Source organism: Sinocyclocheilus grahami, unplaced genomic scaffold (assembly GCF_001515645.1).
Source record: "Sinocyclocheilus grahami isolate Dianchi unplaced genomic scaffold, SAMN03320097.WGS_v1.1 scaffold183.1, whole genome shotgun sequence".
Classification (NCBI taxonomy): Eukaryota; Metazoa; Chordata; class Actinopteri; order Cypriniformes; family Cyprinidae; genus Sinocyclocheilus; species Sinocyclocheilus grahami.
This window is the reverse complement of record NW_015505362.1, coordinates 670,515-692,562: the sequence shown is the minus strand read 5'-3', so window position 1 is coordinate 692,562 and position 22,048 is coordinate 670,515. Positions and strand designations below refer to the sequence as shown.

The window sequence follows — 22,048 nt, the reverse complement described above, 5'->3', positions numbered from 1 at the left end:
CGATAAGGCAAGAAGTAGGACCCGTGTAAATATCGGATCAGTTTTCCAGCTCTGGAGAGAACTCAAGGAGCGGAGGCCTGCGATCGGACGGCGGGGTTGCTTTGTTTCTTCTCAATAGGTGTGTAACACCGTGTCTACAACAGCTAAAGTCTGCCTACACTGGACGCGATCAAACGACCATTGAAAACCATTTGAAATGTGTGTCAGCACGTCATAAATAGAACCCGGCAGCAGTTTTCTGTCGGGGATTTGTTGCACCGCGCCGCTCACGTCCGATGTAGACACGGTGTAACATTGGTTTTGCTTTGTTTCACAGAACTAATCGTTGCCTGGGTTGTGTACGTATATGTGGGGCGGAGCTATCAAAATAGGGGCAAGACCCTTTTGGGGTATGGGCGTGTTTGTTTTGGTGATTTCAAATATCAACATTGGCTACCAGAAATCACTTACTCTGCCTTTAATGACACCCCCCCTGCTTTGACTCTTTTGGGAAGTCAATGGATCTTCAAACCCTCCCCCATAGACTGCAAAATACACCTCAGTGAACCCTCAAATCACATGAGATCCTTTATTATTTCTAGCTGAAGAGTTTAGATAAGTTGGCTCAAAAACTAAACCAAAAGTTTAGGGCCAGTAATTTTTAAATTGATCAAAAGTGACAGTAGAGACATTTATAGGACAACTAGATGAGCTCCAGAGACAGATCCCCAGTGAAGACCTCATCTCCTAGACGGCCACTGGGACAAGACCACAGGAACCAGATGAGTCCTCTGCACAATGTGACTTTGCTGCAGCCTGGAACTGAACTGCTGGTTTTGTCTGGCCAGAGAAGAACTGGCCCCCCGACTGAGCCTGGTTTCTCCCAAGGTTTCTTCTCCATTCTGTCACCGATGGAGTTTTGGTTCCTTACCGCTGTCGCCTCTAGCTTGCTTAGTTGGGGACACTTAATTTCCAGCGATATCGTCAACTTGATTGCACAGATACTATTTAAACTGAACTGAGCTGGATGATGACATCACTGAATTCAATGATGAACTGTCTTTAACTGAAAAATTAGTGTTTACTATTGTCCTTTTGCATTATTGACACACTATTTTCCTAATTAATGCTGTACAGTTGCTTTGACACAATCTGCATTGTTAAAAAAGCGCTATATAAATAAAGGTGACTTGACTTATAATGTTACAGAAGATGTCAAAGAAATGCTGTTCTTTTGAACCTTCTGTTCATCAAAGAAACTTGAAAAATTATCGGTTTCCAAAAAATGCTGTTTTCAACATTGTTGAAATGTTTCTTGAGCAGCAAAATAATATTAGAGTGATCTCTGACGGATCATGTGACACTGAAGACTGGAGTAATGATGCTGAAAATTCAGCTCTACATCACAGGAATAAATTACATTTGACAATATATTCACATAGAAAATAGTTGTGTTTTTTGCTGTATTTTTGATCAAATAAATGCAGTCTTGATGAGCGTAAGAGACTTTAAAACATTGACAAAAATCATAACAGCCCCAAACCTAGCTACAAAAGCTAGGATATATAATGCAGGTTTTTGTTCTTTGTTCAATTTCACTAACTCCATCTGTTGGGTGAAAATCGAGTCTCGGCATGTTCATTCATATCTCACGCACGCGCGTACACATGCTGTGTGTGGTCCTGACAACAACTGGTTGTAGCAGCGCATGCTAGCAACAGCTGCAGATCCTCTCTGCTATTATAGAAACACAAGCACAAAGTTTACAACACTAACACTCTGAAAAATTTGCAAAAAAATGTATCTTTAGGGATACAACAGCTTGTCACTGGAGCAGTTCTGATAAGGGACAACTTTGTACCTTATTTAACCCTAAAAGATGCATATTAGTACCCTAGAGTAGTATACTTAAAATACTACTATGAACCTTTTAAGGGTAAATAAGATACAAAGTTGTCCGTTTGAGGTTACTGTCCTAATAAAAAAGAAGCACCAAAGCAATGTTAATTTATTTATAAAGTTTCATTGAGTGAAGCTGACACGAGTGTCAGTTCCAGGTGGCCTAACACAAGAGACATTGTTAACAGATGGAAAGAAATGATCTCAGTCTAGCAGCTTTTACCCAGGTTTAAGTCCAGGATCACAGCCAGCACTCTTGCACATTGATGCATGCAGAAACTCCACAATAATCATGTGTAAACTCAAACATACATGCTTTAATACTGGCTGACTGAGTTCCCTGCCTTATAAGGAGTTGACCAGCATGTTTTTTGTACTTACACAGATGGTTATTGCTCCAGCCCCCATCTCTCTTCTTCCAGGAAGAACCTGTAGAGTGATGAATTCCCCAAATTCCTTCTCCCTTCTTACTGTGACCTCCTTAACATCCCATAACAAAGTCACCAGGTCATAATGTGTTGTTTAGTCCACCTTTGGATGGGCTAAACATATATCCGAAAACTTCAGAGGCTAAGCAGAGGAGTCAGGCTCCCTTTCCTAAAGCTAGCTCAGTGGAGCTTAGTGACTCCTCACCAAATGAAATCTGAGCCCTGTGCTCTAATTGGCTGGTGTTGTGAGTCACATGGCCAGCTGGCCCAAACCTTTGAGAGTCTCCACTTGGGGCAAATGAGAGGAAGCTTCATGAATTACCAATTCACGACTTTTCAGTGTTGATGTAAGGGGCCTTTGTTTGTCTTCATACATTTTAAAGAATCAACCTGATGTAGAAAATGAAACTTTTCTGGCATTTTTTTTCATGTTTTTATGATTCGATATTTTAGAATCTTCTTTGCAGCTTAATTAAGAAAATCAGACCAACTTAAGCTGCATGTACATTTTGTATGCACAGGCTTTTGTACTGAATAAAACGCAGTACAACTTTTCTCATATTATTATCACTTCAAAATGTGGCCTGGGTTTCATTATTACAGAGGATTTTGAAATCCTAACAAGTTATATCCATAAAATATATTTCATAAATTAATGAGATTTGGCAGAGACTATACTATATTCAAATATATATTAGATTGTTTAGAGTGTGAAATAAGGAGCAGAATGCACTAGAAGGAAGTAAGTGCAATAAAGGAATTTAAATGACATTTCTAGTTAAGCATTAGCACACTTGAAGGGCATTTCAAATAGCTGGGTAATACAATAGCTTGATTATGCTATTTATTGTTTTCATGCATGTGCTTGAGTGTCAAGTTGTCCATGTACTGCTTGAAATTTCAGATGGGTTTTCTTTAAGGTCTACTGCACAGTATGGCCTTACATTCTCTTCTAACATTCTTACATTCTGTTAGAATGCCCTCAGGCCTTACATTCTACCTTTGCAATAAATGCACCATTAATATCTGCTGATACTCACTAATCACTGAATAGCAACTGGAACAAATGACAACAGATGCTAACTAAATCAATCAACTCAGATGAACAGGTCTTTGTTCGTCTGACCTCTCTCACTGCCCAGCCCGTTACGTAACAGACATCTCAGGCAGGCATGATGGACAAGGGTTCGGGTAGGCAAACCCGACTGATCTCGGGTGTCATGGTAACCACATTGGCCAATCGCAGCAGGGAGATTGATATGCGGTTACCACAGTGTTCGGGATGTTCTGGGAGGCTGCCAGAGTGTTGCTATGCTGATGCTATGGCTTCTGAGTGGTTGTTACTGTAGGTCATTACTATGCAGGGGAAGTTTCCAGGGTGTTGCTAAAAATACTGACAAAAACTTTAAAGGTACACAGAATATAAAATGGTAAAGATTTAATTGGCGAGTTGTCAATCCGATATATAACCTAGGATATGGGTTTACCCCAAAATTCAACAAATGTGACAATGTCAATGGCAAATCCACATTTTGGTGCCTGGATTACAGTTGTTTCTATGGATTACAGCAATCTATTTGCTTCGGTAGCTTTTGACAGTCTATAAAAAGATAGCTCTGATTTCTTGTTGAATCTATTTGTACAGTCAATCGCACAACAGCTCTTTGCCATTAGAAGTGTTCTTTTGAGAAAACACCAGGATCGATGGTCCAGTGTCCTTGGAAACCCTTTTTCTGATTAGCATCATTACTGAGGAAGCAGATTGTGGCCTTGTCCCCATTGACAGTTAAAGATGGTGGGTTAGAGCCACAAAACTTTCCTAAATAAAGAGAAAATACAGTATGACAATGGGAAAATGCAGCTGAATCCAATTAAATTTTTCATCATTAACTATGCTATGGAGCATAGTCAAACCTTTTGATGACCCAGCAGCATCAAAGATCTCCATGTAATCCACACACTGCCCCAGCAAATTAACAGCCTGCAGTTCAAAGTGAGTGAAGGTGATATGGATTCCAGTGGCTGAGGGAATGGAGATAGTCCAGGTGCACACCGCTTGGCTCGGGTACTCACTGGGCCAGCTGGGTGATCGGAGCTCCCCCAGTTGACTAGTAAAGTGCCCACCGCAACCAACAGCAGCTGGAGATGAAAAGACAAAAGTAGTCCAAAGTATGAAAAAGAGAAGATTTGATTATTTTGATTATATCCTTTTATATTGAGTGTTTTGAGTGGTTGCTATGCGGTTGCTACAATGTTCTGAGTGGTTGTTGGCTCATCGCTGTGCAATTGACCCTTCGCAGGGAGTTTTTATTGACAGGTGATCAGACCAATCATAATGGCGAATCTGCCAGTTTTGTCTGACAAACAAACCCGACCGGGGAGTAGATTAACGTTGGAGGACTTGAACTTGAAAAATTGTGTGTATTAATGTCTTTCCACGGTTGAAACAAGATACCTTCTGATGTTCATTCATATTTACTTCGTGCTATATAGTAAAGAGTAAGAGATGGATCGTTTCACGTGCCGCTTCAACTGAGGCGCTACAGCAATCTGTCACAACATGTTAAAGAGCCATGAAACTGTATTTATTGTTTGAATTTCCTAAAAAATGACCAAATTTGAAAGCGGAGACTGTTTCATACCTAAAGTAACCTGCTCTGCCTTGTCTGTCGGTGTTGTCAGTGTCGTCTTTGCTCTGCAATATATTTTTTACTATGTGAGAACATGGTGTGAGAGCGCCATGGCTTGTTGAACATAGCAGCGGTAATAAAGAGGGTGGGGGGGCTGGGTCTTCGCAAAGGGTCAATTGATATGATGTTCTAAAAGGTTTCCAAGGTGTTGCTATGTGGTTTCTACAGTGTTCCAAGTAGTTAGGGTGTGCAAGGCACTTGCCAGCATGTTGTTATGGTGTTCTAAATGTTCTAAGTTGTTAGTTAGTTGCTATGCATTTAATAAGGCATATTAGCATATACTTGCTATGCAGTTGCTCTGGTGTTAGGGGTTTGTTCAAATAAAATTAAAGCATGATAAATAGCAATAATAATGCTTGCTTTAGCAAATGCCACTGACCATAACCTAAATGTTCAACTTTAAATGTATCTCATGTCATGGACGCTATTCATTTAGAGGGTGAAGAAATGTTGTGTTTTTTAGAGCCCTATGAAATCCGTTTTATCTTTTCTCAAAATCTGTTTTATTTTTTTCCGCATTCCGTTTTTTTTCCATTTAGATTTTTTTAGATTCAGTTTTTTTCCGTTTTAATTTTTCTAGGCTCAGTTTTAATGGTTAAAATTTTATTAATCTAAATTGATCTATTCATCTAAATCATCTAAATTGTAATATTATAATATTAATAATCAAAAGCAAGGGGAAAAATACTAATTTATTATTATTTAATTAAAAAAAATTTTGGGCTAAAAAAAATTCTGGTAAATATTTCTTTAAAAATAATGTTTTATAAAATACTTTTATTAGTAGTAGTAGTACTATCATTACATTAAGTACTATTTCTGTCACGATTTCTTCAAGTTGAACCAAACTTTTATTTTGACGGGTTGCTGTGAAGACCTTCTGTTTCTACATGATATGACAATAGTTTTACTCAAAACAAATGGTAAAATGCTCATGAGGTGACTCTCAGAGCAGTTCTAGAGATCATGTTCATGTGTTTCTGTACTCATATTGAGGCGGCAGAGGCTGAAAACAACATGAGCGTCACTCAAGCTTCAGTGTGTGTGTGTAGTAAACAAAACTGTGCGTCTGCGCCATTCATTCATGCAGAGACACGCAGAACATGCAGGATACATATTTAAATAGTGTTTTTGTGGCTTAATATTCACAGACACTAGTCCATATCACGTTTTGATTTAGTCTTCCAAAATTTGGCAAATTACGTGGCATTCTGCGTTATACTGTGATTCCATCCGTATTTTCCGCATCGCGGAAATCATAAGGCCCTAGTTTTTTCACTCACCCTCTATGTCAGCAGGATCCGCTGCTTTCCAAATGGCACTGAACCCTGTGTCCACGATTTTGTCATTGGAGGAGAAACTGACAGTCAGTGTGTCTCCAGCCGTGACTAGATCTCTCGGAGGAGATGTGCAGTAGGTACCTGAGAAAAAGAGGCAGTGTATTATATCTCATCCACATTCCCTAAACACCATGGCGGCCCACCTGAGAGCACACTAGTATATATGGACAAGCCACATGGGATATGTCTATGTACCCAGAGTGCCGACGCTATCGCTGAGAGTGACTTTGTCAGTAAGGCACAGCGTGGTCTCCTCCAGGGAGAAGTTGCTAAAGTGAAGGTAGACGTTTTTCCCTGTGGGCACACGGATATTCCACTGGCAGGAAGCTCTGTTACTGTAACTTTCTGGATGATCCATTGATGCCAGCATGCCCTCCGTTCCAACCAGATCCTTCAGTCCACCACAACCAGAACCTTGAGAAAACGAGAATGTGTTTTAAACTCCACTCTAAAATCTTTAATTGATTCCAAATGAAAAAGCTTCTCCAGTCCAGCAATGCCGAGCGGACGTACTGGTGAAGTCATAGATGTCTTTGCGAATGATGTTTTCAATCCAAGGCAGGTAGGCAGAAAAACGAGTGAAGACACTGGGCTTCTTATCAAAGACACAGCCGATTGGACCAAAACTAGTGATGCCATGCACCTCCCAGGCGGCCGAGGGGCCGTCTTGGCATACCAGGGGTCCACCTGAGTCACCCTATACATGAAATGAATGCTATGAGCAACAAACATTTTTGTACAGTAGATTGTTGTTGGTTGGTTTGTTGTTTGCTTTGCTTGAACTCTTTCCCCGCCATTGATGGAATTTTCTGGCTTTCTGTGTTTGCACTGTTATACAGTAAGAGGCGCTATGCACATCTTCTAAAGAGTACTGAATCCCTGGGACAAACCATGACAAAGAGGAGGCAGAAACAAGCGACTGCATATGAAAGCAGATGCGTATATAAAATAATGCAACCATTAAACAGCATATAGATCAAAACTGCCTAACGCTACCGAATGAAATGTCGATCCAGGAAGTGGCATAGGACTGTGCAATCTTTTGGGGTGTTGATGGAAGCAATCTACTCGATCTATGTTTTGATCATCGTTCTGAATCCAATCCTAACCCGGTGGGGAACGAGTTGATTGGTACGTAAGGCAATCTGCTGAAATTACATCTACAAACACCCTAAAGATGCTGCAAAAAATATCCAGTCATTTTTCATTTCAGCCATAAAGTGCAGATGCAAATCATACTGAATACAGTGGTATCTCAGAATCACTCCATACCTGGCATACAGACTTGAGCTCATCAGGTAAAGTGTAGCCACAGCAGATCATGGAGGTCTTGACCTGGAACCACCAATAGTACATGCGTTTACAGGTATCATACGGCACTACCGGCAGAGCAACCTGGTTCAATGCCTCAGCGACTTTGGGAGCGGTGGAGTTACCTGTGAGCAAGATGACTTCATGTATTAGTAGTTATTTTGCTTATTGTCTCTCAGAGGTAAAGGTAGCTGAAAGGTAAATATAGATTCTAATCTAACCTAGTATGATTGTTAATTTCAGAATGCATTATCATAACTGCACAGCAGAGGGCGCAATCGCTCCAGAGTCTTAGGGGACTATCAGAATTGTCAGGCATGTGGTCCAGTGAGTAAATATTGTATATATAGGATATGTATATTTTTAGTGCCTGTTTTTATACATCAGGGCAAACGTTCAAAAATTAAACCAGATGGGGCTGCTGAAAAAGTAAAAGCATGATTTTTCGAGCCACTTTTGTCTGAGCAGTAAAAATGCCCGATCACTCTATGATAATATTATGCTTGTAGCAAAGAGACACTGTTAAGATGCCACTAAAAATCCATCACTGACAAAACATTTATATATAATATAATACAATGAAATATTAGCTATTTACATTTTGCATAGTTATTTTAGTATATGCTATTATAGTGTTTATCAATATTTTTTAGTGCTGTCAAGCGATTAATCGCATCCAAAATAAAAGTTTTTGTTTACATAATATATGTGTGTGTGCTGTGTATATTTATTATGTATAAATAAATACAAACACATGCATGTATAGATTTAAGAAAAATTTTATGTTTATATATTAAATATATTTATGATATGAAATATAAGAATATGAATATATAAATTTATATACATGTAAATATTTTCAAAATATATACTATATGTGTGTGTATTTATATATACATAAATATACACAGTAAATATACATATATAATGTAAACAAAAATTTTTGTTTACATAATATATGTGTGTGTGCTGTGTATATTTATTATGTATAAATAAATACAAACACATGCATGTATAGATTTAAGAAAAATTGTATGTTTATATATTAAATATATTTATGATATGAAATATAAGAATATGAATATATAAATGTATATACATGTAAATATTTTCAAAATATATACTATATGTGTGTGTATTTATATATACATAAATATACACAGTAAATATACATATATAATGTAAACAAAAACTTATTTTGGATGCAATTAATCGCTTGACGGCACTAATATTTTTCATTAGCTTTTATTTTTATATTTTCAGTTTCTATTTTGATTTTAGTTTTGGTAATTTTGTTATGTGTTTTTTTATAATTTTTCTTTAAATGAAATAAACATGACATAAAAAGGAAATAAAAACAAAAACTAACAGAACTAATAAAAAGCACATAACAATTATTAAAATTGTAAAATTAAAATGAAACAAAAAATAAAAATGCATTCAAAATATGAATAAATTGTATAATAGTATATAAACAATCCAAAAATACACCGATTTCAGCTTAATTTCAATTAACAAAAACAAAATTTATACTTTTAGGTTTATTATTATTATCTAAAAATATAGTTTTTTGTATTTATCATAAAGACTTTTTAACAGACAGCTACTTTTAAGGACCATCAAAAGATTTTTTTTAGTGACCTCCTTATGTCAGTTACCCAAAAAGAGGAAGTCCTCCCCAAAATGAACATGACTGGCAAAAAGCTCCTGCATGTTTTTTGATTGGCTAACAAGTTCTCGCAGTTTCTTCCATCTATTTATATATGTATACTGCATACTTTCAGCAGTATTGCAAAACCACCACAACATTTTATCATTTATATCACTATAATTCAGTGACTGGACAACACAGAACCATAACCTAACCTGTTTCATCTCCCCAGCCGGTGGCGTAGCATTTTTTCCCTTCGGGCAGGACCTCCTCAAATGAAGGCAGACAGGCGAAATCAATGTAGTCGTTGGCTTTCACCTCTCCATCCAGTCGCACCAGGGCGATGTCGAACTCCACAGTTGGCACAGTTGGGTACTGGAAGCCCTCGTGACGATAGATGCCAAGCACGTTAAAGCACTGTTCAGTCAGTTCAGAGAAGGTCAGGTTGTGTTTCCCCAGACACATCTTCCAGCGATGCAGCTCATCAGCATACCTGATAAAAGTTCACACACACACACACACACACTCACAAGTACACAGTGTGATCACAGGATGATCGAGACCCAGACTCCATTAGAGATAAATTAAAGCACATACATATATATAATATATATATTAACCTGATGAAGCAGTGAGCAGCTGTCAGGACCCAGTTTTTATGGATGAGAGTTCCTCCACATGTATGACCGAATTTGGGTGAAGGCTCAGAATCATGCCAAACCTTTAACAAAAATTTGAATAAAAATTAGGCCTATATTTCTGCATTTTTTTGATTCAGCATGAGTTATGCATTATATATATATATGACATTTAATAGTTAGGGTTAGAGGTTTGTTCAAACCTCTAGTCCTAAGAATATTAATATTAGTGCTTCCCTTAGCAAACACAGATAATAATCATAATGATAAGAGCAGCAAGCTGAACTAATAACTGACCTCAAGCACACCGACCCTGGTAATATTATTGTTCATTTCACATATCATTAGCTTTGGATAAACAATTTTATATTTAATAAGATAAAATGACAAACATCTTTCCTGTAATATAGAATAGCTGAAATCTATTTGGGGTAAGGTGTGAGATTAGATGAAGGCTTAACTGTACCTGCATGGATACTTGCCATGGCCAGGAGTGAGCTTTGGCAGGTTCTCCGTTCACTATGCGAGTGTTGACATCCGGAGGGATCGTGGGCTTCCCGCAGCTCTCAGGCCAGTCTGTGAAAGAAGAGGGCTCAACATTCAGGTGAAGGCATTTATCTGCAGAGATTTCTAACATGCTGAATGATTTCAGATGTGAATAACCCTCCCTCTAAATGACCCAGAAAAAAATAGACTAGTTTTCAAAAGATATTTTGGTACTGCACTGGAAAATGTGAATGGTGCTTGCAAAATTATGACCATGACGCCTTTGTAGGTAGTTTTCAGGTTGTTGCTAGGGTGTTCTGGGTGGTTTTGAGTATTGCTATGCAGTTGTAGTGAGTGCTAAGATGTTCTGACATGTGACATGTTCAACAACTATGTGACAATACAACACACTTTGTAAAACTATTACTGCACAGCTCCATATTTTACCTGCATACATACAGTATATATAGTATATAAAAAGTTAAAATTAAGGTTCTTTAGTTGCATCTATGGTTCCATGATGATCTATCCATGGAATCGTTCCATTCCACAAAAGGTTCTTTAAAGTGGAATAAGGTTCTATAAATCATTCAGATGTTCTTCACACTAAGAACAAAAATGGTTCACAGATTGCTGAAAGATTCTTTGGGGAACCAAAAATGGTTCTTCTATGGCATCAATGCAAAATAAAAATAAAAAAACTTTTGGAAACTTAATTTTTAAAAGTGTAAAGCAATATATAATGTATAGCAAATCGCAAATGCATGATGCATCACAAAATTTTAAATGTATCCTTGCACAGCTCAATATATGTAGTTGTATATACAGTATATTATATTCAACTTTATCTGTATCAAAGACTATAGAATACCCAAGACGTGTCACTCAGACGTGTCAGTTTGAAGGAGATAGCATGCATGCCCGAGAGACATTTCAAAGATGGCCGCTGAGTCACATGACTTGCCTTAAAGGGACTTTAGGTGCATTCACGCCATATCGTAATTACCGTAATTACGAGATACCAACTTGTAAAAAGCGTTCACGTCCTCGTAGAACTCGTAATTACAACTTGTGAACTGGGAGTTTTCTGAGAGCTACGGCTTGAACCACGTGACAGCTGCACCTCACGCGGAACCAGAGAAAAGTTTTTTCTATATTCTATATAGCAACTGCCAGATTTTTTCAATCTCAACTGCCAGATTTTTTTATTTTTGTCGTAATATGTAACTATTATAACCCAGATCTTTATAAGTTCAATACATTCACCTATTGTGATATATGTATATAGCAAACCTCAATCACTTGTTTGCATTTACTGAAAAATGTAAACTATCTTATCAACCAGCTCTTATCTGCTAAATATGACTAAATGGTATGAAGATATTAAGATATAATAAATATTAACATCATGATTTTCTGTAAAGCTGCTTAGAAACAATGTCTGCAAAAAGTGCTATGCAAATTGCATTGACTACATTGACTTGACTGATTGATGTGTAATGTCTGGTTAGGATTATTGGCGCTTGATTTATATTAAAGGGGTCATATGATGCAATTACAATTTTTCCTTTCTCTTTGGAGTGTTACAAGCTCTTGGTGCATAAAGAAGATCTGTAAAGTTGCAAAGACTAAAGTCTCAAATCAAAAGAGATATTCTTTATAAAAGTTAAGAGTCAGCCACGCCTACCTAAAACGGCTCGTTCTAACACGCCCCCACATGTCTACGTCACGATGTAGATTTGCATAACACCGCCCAAATGTTCACGCAAAGAAAGAAGGCGTAACTTTTATTCTCGCTGTAGTATTGTTGTTGCCGGGTGTTTCGTTGTGAAAGCGAAACTACTTTGTTTGGCCTCCCAAAAGAGGACGATATCCGCTTCGTCATGCCTGGAGCTAAACCGTGCTGGTCGCTGAGGAAATACATCAACTTCGCGCTGTGGACCGCCGGATCGGCTTTCACCTTAGATGAAGTGGAGTCCAGCCCGGGGTCATCACATGTGGTTGCCGCAAGCCCACTGGCCGCCTCTTTCGTCGAATCCACCGGCCACGTCGTTCTCAAGCCCGCCGCCTCTGCTCACTCTAGCCCGCTGTGTGTTTCGTTGTGAAAGTGAAACTACTTTGTTTAGTCTTCCAAAAGAGGACACAACTAGAAATCAGTGGTTAAGTTGTATTTACAACACTGTTCCAGAACAGCTCAACCCAAATATTCAGATGTGTGCAGCACAGTTTCTCCTGTGCATTTTTACCCCTTGTTTCTGGAGAAAGCAGAATGAGAGCCGGCTCGCATTCCACAAGGTTGTAAATGTATCGGGTTACCATGAAACCAGGGTCTTGTTCGGCGTCCTGGGGTGTTACAAAGTATTTGTGAAATCTAGCTAACAAAATATATATTGTGTGTTGGAGTGGTCCAGACGCTACAGCTTGTTGATTGTCATTTCTCCGATCACAAATGCAGACATGGTTTTATGTTTAGGCAGCCAGATGCAATGCAATGCGTAAAAAGACAGTACTATAAATCATTATAATCCATAATTATGTCCCCACTGGATGCAACAAATGCCTCGTTTATAATGGGTTTTAATGTTTTTGTCTCTTCGCTCCGGCCGGGACACGGCATCACAATATGGTAAGGGGTGTAACATTTCCATCACATGCTTGAGGTATTCGGCCAATCACAATGCACTGGATAGCTGGCCAATCAGAGCACACCTCGCTTTTCAGACCGATGCGTTTCAGAAAGGCGGGGCATAGAGGAGAAACAATAATGTACAGTATGTGGAAAATAATGTGTTTTTTTTTACCTTAAACCGCATAAACACATTTCATTACACCAAATACACAAAATAATGTTCTTTTTAGCAACATCATATGACCCCTTTAAATTGCTGGAACTGATGTTAAATGTGAAATTACATTAAATGTATTCGTTCATACCTATCTTAATGTCATCCCAAGGGTTGGGCGGCACCGGAGGCTCAGTGGGGGTCGGTAAGGTGGAATCGGTAGTCCAGTGCGCATGAAAACCTTTGGCCTCAATAAAAAAGTCGGCAAAGAAACGTATCACAAGTTCATTTGTTGTGCTTTCGATGACAGCAGGCATTTTGGAGCCGCAAAAGGGGCCTGTGAGAAAGTACATTTATTTGAATATATTGCCTTCTATAGACCTTAAAAGCATGGAAGCCATACCATTTTAGTGGACAGTATATTATAAACATATGTCAGGTTTGAATGAATGAAGGTTATAAATATGTCACAGTTTTATCTGATTTAAAGGGCCTCATAAACAGGCACCCTTGAAAACGCATTCAATAACATTCTTGTCCTCGCTCACCGTATTTTTTCGCTCCAGGTTGTGTTCCGTCGTAGACTACCACGTTGTCATTGCACTGGCCGAAAAGGATGCCAGCCTCTTCCACGTCAAAATGAGTGAACGTCAATTTAATGGTCTTCCCCTTGGGAACATGTATGGTCCACAGACACATGCTGTTAGCTGGATAGTTCGTGGGCCAGTTTTGAGACTTGATGATGCCTGTCTCCTCCTGTGAGAAACCTCCACATCCCTGGATATCTGCAGGACATCATAAGTGAGGTTTGGTGCCTTCGGACAGAGTAACGGCTATAAAATGTGACAGTTAAAGGTAGAATTGTTCCAACCAAGCAAAATGTCAGAACATTGTGTCTTGCTATCGTAGCAGAAGTCAGCTGGCACATGGCATCTCAGGTTTTAGCCCCAGGTCCAGGACAAGCCACATGTCACCAGGGTCCAAAATTAACTTTTTGCTATACTTGCCAATGGCAGATGTTTTTTTAGTAATATCTATTTTTGTTGTAATTGCAATGTAGATGTTTTTCCTTGCATATTTCTGACAAACAGCACACTGCTTTTCCAAAAGTATCATCATTTTGTCGGTAAAAAAAGTATATGTGGTAAACGTGTCTGCAACTTAAAAAGACTGTAGAGACAATTGGTGCCATTTTTTCTACAGGTCATTGGGCTGCTTGCAAAATCAATATCACAATATCAATATCAGACAATCACTAATCACAAGCAATGTTGAGATTTATTTTGTCCCTCGTATTTTTGTTTTATGGATGAATAGAATTTTTTATTATAGAAAATTATGAAAATAAAATTATTTGTAATTGTAATTACTTTTTATGTCATAATTATGACTTTTTACAGGCTTTCATCGTTTTTTTCAATAGGAAGCAATGATGTTTTATTTAAATATGCGCTAGACTGATATCTTTGGCCGTATGAATCTTTTATACATAATGCACAGTAAACATGGTCTAAAATCATGTGCAAGCTTAGACAATCACAGAAAATGTGAGGATTTATTTTGTTCATTATATTTTTGTGGCTTATTAGCATTTTTGTATTATAGAACAAGCATGAAAGGTTATTGAAATGCAAAGAAATATGGTAAAAAATGTTCTATAAGGCCTTCTTTTTTGTCCATTTCTGGTCGGCTGCACAGGCAGTAGGAAACTGCAGGCAGAATTTACTGTGAGTCTAAGGAGAATATGTCACAGAGACAAGCTTTAACTGTGAGCGCTTGCAATGCATGTTAATGCAGGCGTCAATCAGCATGACTACAGATGGTTTCCTCTCCTTTTTTAGGGGTGTAGCATCTGGTGAAGGGGGAAATGTTTTTCATAAATGCAAGAATCTGTATATTTACTGTGAAATATAGCTCTTTCAAGTCAGCCAGGACATTTATTTGAGCGATTTGGCGCTATTCCAGCTTGTGGATGTGCAACAGATTTCGAATGACATTTCTAAAACATTGAAATACTGTTAAAATGGGATGGTAAAATGATGTTGACTGTGCGTTTCCTACAGTTATTTTGCATTGCTATTCTACCCTCATTACCTTGACTTCAAAATATCCATAGGGGACACACGCATGGAAAATCTCGCAAGACACACAGGGTTGCTGATGGCTTTTGGCTCACAGTCGCATCAGCAGGATTCATCCGAGGTGTGTGTATGTGTGTGTAGGTGTGAGTAGATAGATGCCGTTATAAGTTTGCAAGGTGTTTTACCAGAAAAGTCCTCTGGATACACAGCTTCCCATGTGGCAGAGAAGCCGTGGTCGGCTAGTCGAGCATCTGACTGGAAACTTAGCGACATGTTGTTACTGACACTGATAAGTACCAGGGGAAGAACAAACCCGCAGTGTGTGCCTGAGAGAAAGAGATAAAAGAGATAGTTTATCTCCTGGCCCAAAGTCAGAACATTGGCATGGCTGGTTTCGCATCATTTGTACTCAAGGCCACCTACAGTACAAAGTTAGTCAAAGTTTGTTTCTTGCATCAATAAGACATCAATTAGTTTTACAATTAGTTTTACAGACACTCCCCTCCTGGCACTTAGAAATAAACAGGCTATTTTTGGTACTGTACATTAAAAGGGTCTTTTATGGAAGTCCATTTGCACAACATAAGAAAAAGATGCTTTTGTAAATTATAATTTTGAGATAACAGGTGGAAATTATGAGATACTAAGAAATAATTATGACTAAAAAAAGTCAAAATTATGACAGTACGTTTAAATTATGAGATACATAATTTTTATGAGATTAAAAAGTCAAAATTATGGCACAAATTGAAATTAGAAAAAGTCATTTAGACAGGCAATTATGACAATTTTGTCATAATTGATTTTTTTTGTCACAATTATGATTTTATCTTATAATTCAACCCTTTGTCTTTTTAATTCATAATAATTATGTTTTTTTCTCACAATACTTTCAATGTCATAAATATAACTGATTTTATGTTATAATTATGACATGAATTTTGGAAGACAATTTGTGCAACATAAGAAAAAATGTATGACATAAATCATTAAAAGTCAGGTAATTATGACAAATTTGTCATGTCATAATTAACTTTTGGTCACAATTATGACTTTTTTTAAATCTCATAATTCAATCTTTTGTCTTTTTATCCTATAATCATGACTTTATATCTCATAATACTTTTAATATAAACATAACTTTTTAATGTCATAATTATGACTTTTTACCACATGATTTCGATGTTAGAAATAATGAGGACTTTGTGTCTCATGATTTTGACTTTTCATGTCATAATATGACATTTTATGTCATCTCTTGAGGGACACTGTTTTACCAAGACAATATCAATTTAGAACGATCATGTCCAACTCCAGTCAAATTTTACTGTTAAATCCTTGTCTGACTAGAGATTATTTACCAACGTGAAAAAAAAAAAAATCTGAGAATATTTCAGCATCATGTCATGTGTCTGAGTTTTGTTTTGGCTATGAATAAATCACTATTCTGAGTCAGTTATTTTCACTGGGTCAGTTAGCCAAACTGTTTGAATCGGTTCATGATTCAGTTTATACGATTTGCTCACACAATGGAAATGCATCACATCATTTTGTCAGCGAAGAAAAATCTGTTTATTATTAAGTTAAACACCTGCATGTGAAACTGACTAATTACTTTGTACTCCAAATAAACACTTCTAGAGGGCTTTTCATAATTAAAGATGTAATATTAGTATTATTAAGATGTGAATTCACTGTATAGCTGAGGTTAACATTGTTTTGTTATGCATTTCAGTTCAAACTCTTTGTACTATTCCTCTCTTCAGGGTAACACAGGCTGTCAGCAGAACTAACACTAACACACCTCTTCGTCTTGACAGCCAGGATAAAGAAAGTGATGTGAAGGACACACACACATACACACTTGTAAGGCAAGTAAGGGCACAGTGTTGAGACAAATCTTTTTTGTCCCATGGAAGAAAGTAAGTCAGATGACTTTGGAATGACATGAGGTGACTTTGTTTGAGAGCACTATTCCTAACAGCCAGCGAAACACTTGTCCTTTTTGTCCTTCCTTGTAGTTCAAACATCCCAAACTCTTGGTCTTTTCCCTCAGACTTTTTCTACCATTCTTCCTCAACCTGCACTGGGACTTATTGACAGTATCTGGCTTGCAGTCCTTGAAAAGCTGCTGCAGATAAGCGTATCGGCTGCTCACAGCTCTGTTTGATGTTCAGTAATAAGGAGCCGTAATTTATAGTATGCTCGCCTGCTGGCTCATGCCTCGCTGAGACTGATGATAATCAGTTTTTACAGCCCTTTTGTGTGAGGGATAAGAGAGAGCGATGAGAACGCCAACTACTCTTGCGCCAGCGGTGCCATTTAGTGTTAGTTATGGGCCCCAAAACAGAGTCGAAGGTCGTCTCTGATAGGCCACGTTCTGGCACAGTGCTATGCTGGCTTGACACATTTCATCTAATTAAATTACTGGAAGATGTGTCACATATAAATAGGACAAGTCTGTTCAAATATTAAGCCCAGTTTTAATAATTCAGTTTCGGGCAATTGCAAAATGAGGTGATTTTTGGATTTAAACACAACATTGTTTAGAGCAGACTGTAGATTACATACTATAGATTACAGATTACTGAGAGTAATACCCTTGAAAACTCGCTGACTTGAGGCTTGGGCCTTGTGTTTCCAAGTTTGCAAGCACCATTTATTAAACATAAATAACTGAAACTGAATAAAAGTTAAATTTGAAACCCTTTAAACTCTGAAATTGCTAGGACATTTCAGCAAGAAATGGCAAGTAACATGAGATTTCAAATGAAATTTTGAAGTAGAAAGACTGAAATAGTATTTTCCAGTAATCTCGTAGTTACCATTGTACCTTTGTCTTTTCAGAGGCGCATCTTACCCAATGACTGCTGACTATCGGTGACGGTGAGTTTATCTCTGTCGCATTGGCCTGCTTCGCCCACGATGGCCAGATCAGTGATATGTAGTTTGACAAGAAAGCCCTCATCCACTGAGATGTCCCAAGAGCACCTCAAGTTTGCAGGATAAGCCTGAGGATAGTTCTTGGAGTTTATCTGACCTTTACGTCCGAACAGCTTCCCAGGGGACCCACAGCCAGAGTCTGAACAGAGAGCGAGCGTTATTGTCGGAACAATAATGCACAAGAGAAATTCATCAGACCTTGCAGTGTTTAAATATCATCTGGCTTCATGTAAGGTAGAAAGCATGTCATGCATGGCACTGCTACTCTTGTTAACAGAGTAGATTTAATTGATTTTCTTCAAGTGTTGCACTAAATTATATTCTCCACAGAATTCCTCCTACACCCCAATTCACACATTACAAAAAACTGACAAAATAGCTCTTTAAATGCCTCAGCTGCTCTTCCTAGACAAAAAATAAATTAAATTATGAGCAAATGGAGCAAAAGTCTCCAGCTTCTCAAATATTTCTCCTGGGGACAAATACCCCAGTAGATCCACAACAATGTCTCAAACTGTACTCAGATTTGCCAGTATATTTTCCAACATCTCTCATTAAATGAATCCAAAGTAGATACAGATATTACATATACTGTATATACATATATATACAGATACTAGCCTAAATTAAAATAATAATAATAATTATTATTATTAGCAATAGGACAAAAACTACAGTAGAACAAATAAGAAATGCTACATACACTGTATAAAGTAATCAAATGTATAAAATGCTGCATATTGTGCACTTCACTGTGTAAATTATATTTCTTCTTATTAAAGTTACAAAAGTGATTCAGTCAAGAGCAGTGAGAGATTTTCTCGCTTTTGTTGGTTGATAAACATGAATGACAAACAGCAGGAATCTTAGACTGCTATCACTTTAAGAGCTGACTGGATCCAATATACTGTTACACATTTTCTTTCTCAGCTGTGTGCTTTAATTTAAGACCTACATTACTGTGTTTATGAGGATACTTGTAAACAGAGGCGCCATGCCCATTCAAAGTGAGGGGGCACGTGCCCCCTCAGATTTTTGAGCCAAGTGGATTTTGAATGCAGCTTCCAAAAGACAAAAAATAGCCGATTCATATTTTCTATATTTAATACAATCACACTGGTGTGATTAGAACGTTCAGTGCATCATATCATCACAGGTATGTGATGCATTGATTCAGTTTGACTGTACTTCCCTTCGGGAGCAGGAGTCTGGGTCTGAACAGGTGTGCTAATCGTTGGTCCAGTGGTCATGGTCTTGGTGGTGGTCGTTGGAGTGGTTGTAACGGGTGGGGCACTAGCTACTGTATGGGTGGCACTGAAGCCTTTAGCAGTCCCGCTCGAATCAGACTTGAAACGTACCACCATACTACTGCCACTAGACAACACTGGAGCCGGGAGACTGTTTCCACAGAAACGACCTACAGTAATTGAGATTTATATTTTTTGGCAGAGAAAAATGAGTGCACAGATGTTCGGTGAGGAACAAAGGCAAGCTTTTTGGATTCGGCAAATGTCAGTTCTCACCCAGTTGGGCGGCACCATCTGAAGCGCCGTCATAGACATCCACAAAGTCACCACATGATTCTGGGACAAGGTTAAATGCTGTGAATGTTAGCCGGACCTTTTCCCCATCAGGTACGTGTATCATCCACTGGGTGACCCATGCAAATGAAATATATATTATATATAACCCTCACCTTTGAATAACTAGAATACATTGTATTTAAACTGCTATTTTTGGCATTTTGATTTTGCACATGTACAATGCATAAACTGATCCAAATGCAATTTTGGTATCCTGACAGGGCTGGTGATTGAAATTGTGCTTTCTCATGCATCTTTAGTTAGTTTCAAGTCAAGGCTGGAAGGCTGGCTGTAGATTAACTGATGTGGGTAAATATCTTGCCAGATGGAGCCACGATGTGAGGAAGCTTCCAGCAATCTGACTTCCACAATCAAAGCCCCTCATGTCAAAACTGATCGTCAAATCCTCCTCACAAACTGCACAATTTCCTGTGTATGTGCAATGTGTCACTGGAGTCATTATTCATAACAATTTGTCAAAGCGTGATGCAACTATATTTTTTGACATTGTGAGAAAAATGTGCATGTGCAAAACACTCCGCCTCCGATGCTAGAATGTTATTGATGGGTGCAAGGGCATTGGTTGCTAGTCTGTTCTGGATGGCTGTTAGGTGATTGCATGCTGGCACGGTCAAAAGAAACCAACCCCAGTAGCTACATTTCCATGCATTCAAATAATACTTTTTTAATTGGATTGATGGCTCAATCGGATTGAAAAGGCTTCATGTAAACACCTCAATTGATCCAACTGAGCGTGATCTGAATTAAATTTATTTAGTATTTTAAAAGAGTGGTATAGACCTGCAATAATCCAATCAATAGGAAAAAAGTACAATAAGATATTTGTTTTACGTCTTACGAATATGCATAGGTTTATTTACGTCTTATAAACTGGTCTGTGGCGGAGACTGAATATTTATAAAATATTTGCTTAAAAAAACCTCTTCTGACATAAATGTCAGTTTTCTTTTTAGATATACATCAAGACAAAAACGATAATAATAACTGGTCTGAATACATGTAATGTACGTGCAAACAAAAATGTGCATCAGACTGCAAAATTTAAGGTTTATATAAACAGAACTTCAGATTGGATTTATTCGCACTTACAAAAATTATTGAAAATGGCTAATATTCCTTTCCAATGTGGATTCATTTAATCTGTTTTATCATATACTGAAAATCAAGTCCTGTCACTTGCGATAGTAACATAGAAATTGAGGTATCACACATGTCCGCAGCACAAACAATCTCTTACTGTAAGTATGAGCAATAGTAATAGTGATGATTACATTACTGTTTAAAAACAAAGGGATTTCTTCTTACACAGGAGTCAAATATCTTCATGTTATTAATTTTGATGGTGAAGGTTGTGCATGAGTAAGGCAGATGCTATTGAACACAGTGTTCAGAGCAATCGGATCGTAGGTGGAAAAGGACAAAGATACAGACTCCAGAGAACAAACTGGAAAATGACAGTAATAAAGAGCAGGTGTAGAGGTCATATTGATCATTGGAAGCACCTGGTAGAGCGCACCGTTCTCATAGTTTTGTGAGGGAAAGCCAGGGGTCAACAGCTCCCCATGATCACCTTGAAGAACGCCACCAGCCCCAACTATTTCTAGAAGCATGGGAACGAGAGAGATTTAGCTGCAAAGAGAGACACCAAAAGGGTATTCTGACAGCCCCCCTCCCAATACACCCCAGTTAAACACACACACACATACACTAACGCGCTGTGCCTCTTTCTAGGTCAGCTGCAGCGAGACACATATAACAGCCTCTCAGTATCTGGCAGAGTAAGATACAGTCACTAAATGATGATATGAAAGACACAGCAGACGTGTATTGTTAAGTCTCAAATGTTAATCCACCGTGTTAATAATACTGTTATGTAATTAACTAATTCATTACGTAATGCCCATTGTCTTTACCTGACGTTGTCTCAGGGGCCACAGCACGGTACAGGGCTTTGAATCCCCTCTCTGTGTATCTGTCATTGGTGTCGAAATACACAAAAAAGCTGTTTCCTAAGGACACTATCGGTTTAGGTGAAGAATAGACACAGTACTTCCCTGCAGAAGAAACGTATAATATTATTATTAATAATATATATTATATTAATATTATTATTACATATAATATTATTTATAATATTAATATTATATATATATATATATATATATATATATATATATATATATATATATATATATATATATATATACACATATAA

At 37.8% G+C, this 22,048-nt stretch overlaps 1 protein-coding gene across 1 annotated transcript in view; it reads right to left on the bottom strand.

Annotated features, from left to right (window-relative positions):
* Positions 1-3,856: 3,856 nt before the first annotated feature.
* LOC107594422 (cubilin) overlaps positions 3,857-22,048 on the bottom strand; it is a 24,689-nt gene continuing 6,497 nt past the window's right edge. Inside the window, exons 4-20 of the mRNA XM_016284461.1 lie at positions 21,747-21,887; positions 21,336-21,433; positions 19,753-19,879; positions 19,413-19,646; positions 18,147-18,368; positions 15,472-15,612; positions 13,754-13,990; positions 13,357-13,542; positions 10,403-10,512; positions 9,919-10,019; positions 9,514-9,791; positions 7,609-7,772; positions 6,850-7,033; positions 6,532-6,750; positions 6,280-6,417; positions 4,221-4,445; positions 3,857-4,125 (exon numbers count right to left, since the gene is read on the bottom strand). Of these exons, the coding sequence (XP_016139947.1) occupies positions 3,977-4,125; positions 4,221-4,445; positions 6,280-6,417; positions 6,532-6,750; positions 6,850-7,033; positions 7,609-7,772; positions 9,514-9,791; positions 9,919-10,019; positions 10,403-10,512; positions 13,357-13,542; positions 13,754-13,990; positions 15,472-15,612; positions 18,147-18,368; positions 19,413-19,646; positions 19,753-19,879; positions 21,336-21,433; positions 21,747-21,887 (2,954 nt within the window). The 3' untranslated portion in view covers positions 3,857-3,976. The remainder of the gene's footprint in view (positions 4,126-4,220; positions 4,446-6,279; positions 6,418-6,531; positions 6,751-6,849; positions 7,034-7,608; positions 7,773-9,513; positions 9,792-9,918; positions 10,020-10,402; positions 10,513-13,356; positions 13,543-13,753; positions 13,991-15,471; positions 15,613-18,146; positions 18,369-19,412; positions 19,647-19,752; positions 19,880-21,335; positions 21,434-21,746; positions 21,888-22,048) is intronic.